The sequence below is a fragment of the Etheostoma spectabile genome, chromosome 2 (assembly GCF_008692095.1).
Source record: "Etheostoma spectabile isolate EspeVRDwgs_2016 chromosome 2, UIUC_Espe_1.0, whole genome shotgun sequence".
In the NCBI taxonomy this organism is placed as follows: Eukaryota; Metazoa; Chordata; class Actinopteri; order Perciformes; family Percidae; genus Etheostoma; species Etheostoma spectabile.
This window is the reverse complement of record NC_045734.1, coordinates 31,390,344-31,396,910: the sequence shown is the minus strand read 5'-3', so window position 1 is coordinate 31,396,910 and position 6,567 is coordinate 31,390,344. Positions and strand designations below refer to the sequence as shown.

The 6,567-nt window shown below is 41.2% G+C and overlaps 1 protein-coding gene across 1 annotated transcript in view; it reads left to right on the top strand.

The window, feature by feature from the left end:
* Positions 1–6,567, top strand: part of LOC116702471 (titin-like) — a 210,852-nt gene that overhangs the window by 183,039 nt on the left and 21,246 nt on the right. The window contains 6 exon segments of the mRNA XM_032536680.1: positions 571–840; positions 1,736–1,875; positions 2,622–2,748; positions 4,297–4,563; positions 4,694–4,960; positions 5,857–6,120. Coding sequence (XP_032392571.1) covers positions 571–840; positions 1,736–1,875; positions 2,622–2,748; positions 4,297–4,563; positions 4,694–4,960; positions 5,857–6,120 — 1,335 coding nt within the window.

The window sequence follows — 6,567 nt, the reverse complement described above, 5'->3', positions numbered from 1 at the left end:
TAGATAGATAGATAGATAGATAGATAGATGCTTTATTCATCCCAAAGGAAATTTAAGCCATCCGGTAGCAAGACAACCATAACACAACAAACACATATGGACACATATATCCATAAAAACACATATATCACACATATACACACATATATAACACATTTACAGACTTGTACACACATATATCACACATATGTCACACATACATAAGAATAAAACTTAAAATCACTCTTAGAGATGCAATGACCATGATAAGGTGAGATACTATGGTCGACTGTGTGCAAAAGCAAAAAAGTGACCAGTACAGTAGATCATAATTAACCATGTTAACTATAAAATATTAACATAATAACCTATAAACTGACTTAATAAGAACACTATGTAACAGGGTATACGTTCTAAGATATAAGATATAATGACCACAGTCTAGGTTATGTATGTATTTACATAAGATGGACATTTAGAAACTGAGAAGGACATTTTTCACAGTTTTTAGCTCCTCGGCTGTGTTTTAGACTCCATTAGAGTTAAAATGAACGGGGCCTGTTGTGATGCAGTAATGTTGCTCTCCAACAGAAATAATCAAAGACTGGATTGTGAAACCACTGAGGGACCAGCATGTGAAGCCCAAGGCAGCCGCTACGTTTAAATGCGAGCTCTTCAAGGACACTCCCAACTGGAAGTGGCTGAAAGGAGAGACGGAGGTCACGCCCTCTGACAAGGTCGAGGTCCAGAAGGACGGAAAGCAGCTGACGCTGACCATCAAGAACTGCCAGCCCGACGACGTGGCCGAGTACGCCATGGAGGTGGAGGGACGTGTCTACACCGCCAAGCTGACGCTAGGAGGTTTCTCTACCTGCATTTTAACATTAGTCCCTGAAATGTCCCATATTATGCTCGTGTGTAACCCTTGCGTGTCCCCGGGTCACATTTGACGCATTTTAACCCTCGTGTTAAAATCTTCTTTCACATCTGCTCTCTCGGCATCTCTGCACTGTCTTTGCAGCCGGGGAACGACTGCAGCATGACTTTCTACCTCTATAGAGTATAGTTGTGACATCACAACCGTACTGAAATCCTATTGGCTCATTGAAAGGCACCGTTTCTCACACAGGGCTGTGTGGAATGAGGATTTTAATACAAACACTACGGTATAAATAAAGCACCCTGACCTGCTCGGTGATATAAAAAGACAAGAAGGTCTCACTTTTACCAACATGGGACCTTTACATACTTACTGCCATAGGTTTAGATTAGATTAGATGATGAGGGGAAATTCCCTTGCTACAGCAGCAGGTTTCTACAGTAAAAGCAAAAAAACAAACAAGTAAACACACAAACAAACAGGCAAACATCAGCCAATGAGCAGAGGGTATAGCCTTGATGTAAAGTGGCGTCAAATCAAGATATTCTAAATGTATTTTAAAGGTATTGTAAAGGTATTGTAACTTATGATTGACATAGTACCAAAAAACAATATTGCAGTGTAAGTAAGTGACGTTAAAATTAAATTGAATATGTCATTACAATAATAAATAAAAGTAGGTCACCCTAATATAAATGATGTTTACCTGTGACCTGTGTTGATGAGTACTAACATACATTAAAGTATAAATAAAGCATCTTGACCTGCTTTGTAGTAGAAAATAACAAGAATATCTCACTTTTACCAACATGGGACCTTTACGTACTTACTGCCGTGGGTTCGTGTTGATGAGTACTAACGCAACTTCTTCCTCAGAGCGCGAGGCGGACATCTTGAAGCCCCTGGCCAGCGTGGAGGTGGTCGAGAAGGAGGAAGCCAAGTTTGAGACGGAGATCTCGGAGGATGATGTTCCCGGAGAGTGGAAGCTCAAAGGAGAGGTTTTGACCAGATCCCCGGTACGACGCCATCTTGTTTTTGTATAACGGCACATGACTTGTTACTAGTCAATAACGTCACATGACTCGTTACTAATCAATAACGTCACATGACTCGTTACTAGGGCCATGAGGAACGAGGTAGTCTTTCATTGCGAGCCTTTTGCCGAGCCTCATTGTGTTACAAGAAATAAATATAACTTGAAATCATGACTTTAAAAAACTTATTTTTAAATATTAAGACTTTTTTTTAATTATGATATGTATATATATATATACATATATATACCATATATTTTGTTTTTGTTTTATATATTTTATATACAGTATATATATTTATTTGTAGATATATATTTTTTTTAAACTAAGACCATTTTCATTTTTTTTTCTTGAAATTATAATATATATATGTATATATATATATATATGTTTATATTATATATATAATATATTATACTGTATATATTTTTTAAATATATTTTATATATATATATATATATTAGGGCTGTCAAAAATAGCGCGTTAACGTTAATTAGTTGTTTGTTGTTAATTACCTCAAAACGCATTTCAATAAATATATATATGTGTGTGCATATATATATTATATATATGCACACACATATATATTTTTTTTCAAAACTAAGACTTATTTATACATTGAGACTATTTTCAAGAAATATTGACATTACTTTCTTGAAAACACTAAGATTTTTCCATGGTCCTCTCCACTACTTTTCTATATTAATGCTCTGTGATGCATTCTCCAGCTGTGCGACATCCAGATGGAGGGGGGGGTGCGTCGACTCATTCTGAAAAACTGCCAGTTGGATCAGGCCGGAGAGGTGTCCTACCAGGCTCTGAACGCCATAACCAGCGCCATGCTCAATGTCAAAGGTAAGACCACCTCCTGGGGTCCGGGATCGGACCTACTACGTACCGGTATTGTTCGTTCTAGCTGTACAAATAAAGGCGTAAGGTCCACGGGCAATAAAATAAAGCTTTATGGCACATAAGAGCGGACCTTAGATCTTTATTTAATAGAGTTGTTGAGTCAAAGTCATTACTTGCGTCATTCTTTGAGACTTCATGCAGCCGAGGAAGACCAGGACCCAAGGACCCCAACCATGTCAAACCATCAAAATGGTGTCCAGTGTCTGTCCAATGGAAACTTGTCTGTTGTTGTCAGATTCTACATTGTGTGTAGTATGTTCACTGTAAGTCTTCCATATTTGTCCCATCTGTGGTTACATGTTTTATGTTAACTCTATGCACCGTGGCCAGTTTATTAGTTACACCATGTGTCATACCTCCAGACGTGCAATCACGTCTCTTTAGATTTAGCAAAGATTAAAGACTTAAGTTTGATTTAACATTAGAATAGCAGCAGATGGTCTCAAAATGAAGGTGACCCCCCCAGTGGAGAAAGAGCATGGCCTGAAGATCCTTGTTGCATCCTGATAAAACTGAAGTCAGAATTTGGTAATAACTGGAGAAAATGGTGGACCAGTCCTTTACCGGTGACCAAAATGTTGGTGAATGATCACAAAGAACCCTTGTTACCCAGAAGACCGTGGTCCTTGATGACAGCACTTTGGCCTTCAACCAATGGAGTCCTTCAACGCCGTTCTCCAAAGCAGAATTAATGAAATTTGACGTCAATTGGACAGTCCTTCAACCAATTAGAGCAACCAACGGGCAGAGTTCAAATGACTCTGTACCCAATAAAAACATCTTGTAAAAGAGACGTCTGTAAAACAGTTGATAGGTCGCTTATGACTCTTTCTGTTGTGAATGTTTAATCCATGGACTTATTTATATTTAAAAATCTTCCCCTGAACCGAGAAAAGCAATTTAAAGACCTGTGACATTGTCACTACAACGTGAAGTCTTTGGGCCTGCTGGAGAAACGCTACTACGCAGATAGAGGGACTTTATTTACCCCAAACTGGAACAGGCCCCCTTTGGGATCCGGTATCCAGTTTATGTAATACATCCATAGTAGACTGGCATAACCAGATTGTTTGTTAACACAAATCAGTCTGAGAAGCCGTCCCAGCAAACTGTTTGCGAGAGGCCAGGCGCTTTCAAGAAATACCTAGCGAGTGATTGGATGAACCATCCGTCCTTAGCGCCGCCATCATTGGTTTAACCTAAACCACGTCCATAGCTGCCAGTAGCCCCTCACCGGACGCTGAGCTGGTAGTTCAGACGTGAACGAGATGGATTTACCTGTAATATTTGATATTGTGAGAATCCATCTGCCGTGCAAGGCAAAGAACGTAATTTGGTCTTCGTTTAAATGCCCCTGATAACCTTTAGACCCATGAGGAGGTCCTCCTCAGGGTGTACATGGTAAACTGGCCTGGGCTGTAGACTGTTGTACTGTTTTTTGTGTGTTGTGTTGTTGTGTTGTTGATGTTGTGTACCTGTGTTTTAATCTAGAGATCGAAATGGACTTTGTTGTCCCGCTGAAGGACGTTTCTGTGCCTGAAAAGAAACAGGCTAAGTTTGAATGCACCATCACGAAGGATGTCTCTAAGGTCATGTGGCATAGAGGTGACGACGTCATCACCCCAGACCAAAAGTATGACATCATCGATGATGGAAAGAAGCATATGCTTATTATAAACTGTTGTGAGTTTGATGACGAAGACGAATATACAATTGCGGTTCTGGGAAAAACGTCAACAGCTAGACTCACTGTGGAGGGTAAGTGCCGGGCCCCCAGTACTGGACACAGAACCAGAACTGGTTTTATTAATCAGACTCCAGTCATTGAGTTGGTTGCCGCCCCCTTTAAACTAACTCATGTGAATATCCTTTACTAACACCACTATAGGGATCAGGCTCAAATTTATCTTGCCGCTAAAGGACCAAACTGTGAAGGAAGGCACGACGGCTCGTTTCGAGCTGGAGCTGTCTCACAAGGACATCCCGGTCACGTGGTACAAGAACGACGTTAAAATACATCCGAGCAGAACCGTGGTCATGCATGTGGACGGAAAGACGCATGTCCTAGAAATAAAGGAAGTGACTCTGGATGATACGTGCCAAATTAAGGCTGAGGCCAAAGGAATTCCTTCCATGGCCAACCTGACGGTCATAGGTAAACCGAGAGTAACAAGCTGTCTTCTTTCCAGTGTCTGTCCTTCTTCTTCCCCACAGCTATTTGTACAATTTGTCCATGTTTGTCTTTGTAGGTCCACAGAAAGACCTTTGTCCATTTTTGTGTCATGGTACAGGAGGTCCACAGAAAGACCTTTGTACAGTTTGTGTCTTTGTAGGTCCACGGAAAGACCATGGTCCATGTTTGTGTCTTTGTAGGTCCACGGAAAGACCTTTGTCCATGTTTGTGTCTTTGTAGGTCCACAGAAAGACCTTTGTCCATGTTTGTGTCTTTGTAGGTCCACAGAAAGACCTTTGTCCATGTTTGTGTCTTTGTAGGTCCACGGAATGACCTTTGTCCATGTTTGTGTCTTTGTACGTCCACGGAAAGACCTTTGTTCATGTTTGTGTCTTTGTACGTCCACGGAAAGTTCCTTTGTCAATGTTTGTGTCTTTGTTGGTCCACGGAAAGACCTTTGTTCATGTTTGTGTCTTTGTACGTCCACGGAAAGTTCCTTTGTCAATGTTTGTGTCTTTGTTGGTCCACGGAAAGACCTTTGTCCATGTTTGTGTCTTTGAACGTCCACGGAAAGACCTTTGTCGATGTTTGTGTCTTTGTAGGTCCACGGAAAGACCTTTGTCCATGTTTGTGTCTTTGTACGTCCACGGAAAGACCTTTGTCCATGTTTGTGTCTTTGTAGGTCCACAGAAAGACCTTTGTCCATGTTTGTGTCTTTGTAGGTCCACAGAAAGACCTTATGTTGTTTTTGTAAGACAGTGTTTTCTGGGTTCTGTGTCTCTATGTTGTGCATTTGTCTGTCTTGTCCCGTGTTGAGCCATGAAGACATGTTAAATGTGTTGCCATGGAGAGTCACCCTGAAATGTCCCCTATTCCAGAGGGAGATGCGTACTTCACAGTTAAGCTGCAGGACTATACTGCGGTGGAGAAAGACGAGGTGATCCTCGATTGCGAGCTCAGCAAAGACGTTGATGTTATGTGGTACCACGACGAGGCCGAGATCAAGACCTCAAAGATGGTGGCCATCAAGGCCGAGGGCAAACGCAGAACCCTTGTCATCAAGAAAGTGGGAGACAAAGACAAAGGACAATACGTATGTGATTGTGGGACAGACAAGACAGCGGCGACACTTCACATTGAAGGTAAAAACTCAGACCCCTTCTTGACCCTCCATCGTGGTCTTTGTTGCCGTTTTTTCACCTGAACCACTTTCTCCTCCTCTTCATCACATCAGTCGTCACGTGTATGTCTTCGTCCTCATCTCCACCCCCACTCCCCCCACACACCCCCCCTCCGAGATAATCCTATAACTACAAAATGTTTTAGACGAGCACCAAATGAATGACTGACCCCCATTTCGTCCCATTTACGCCAACATTGGGAGCCCATTGGTTGGTTTTGGTCCTTGTGTTGTCCTCCTGGGGTCCAAAAAGGACAAAAATTTGACATTTTCGTCCCTTATTTTTAGACGTTTTTGTAGTTTTTACCAACTCCACCTTACTAGTTTTACTACTTTTTGGACTTCATGGTCAATATCCCTCATTTATATAGAGTTATACCCACTATTTGAGTTAAAAAAGCAGAAATTA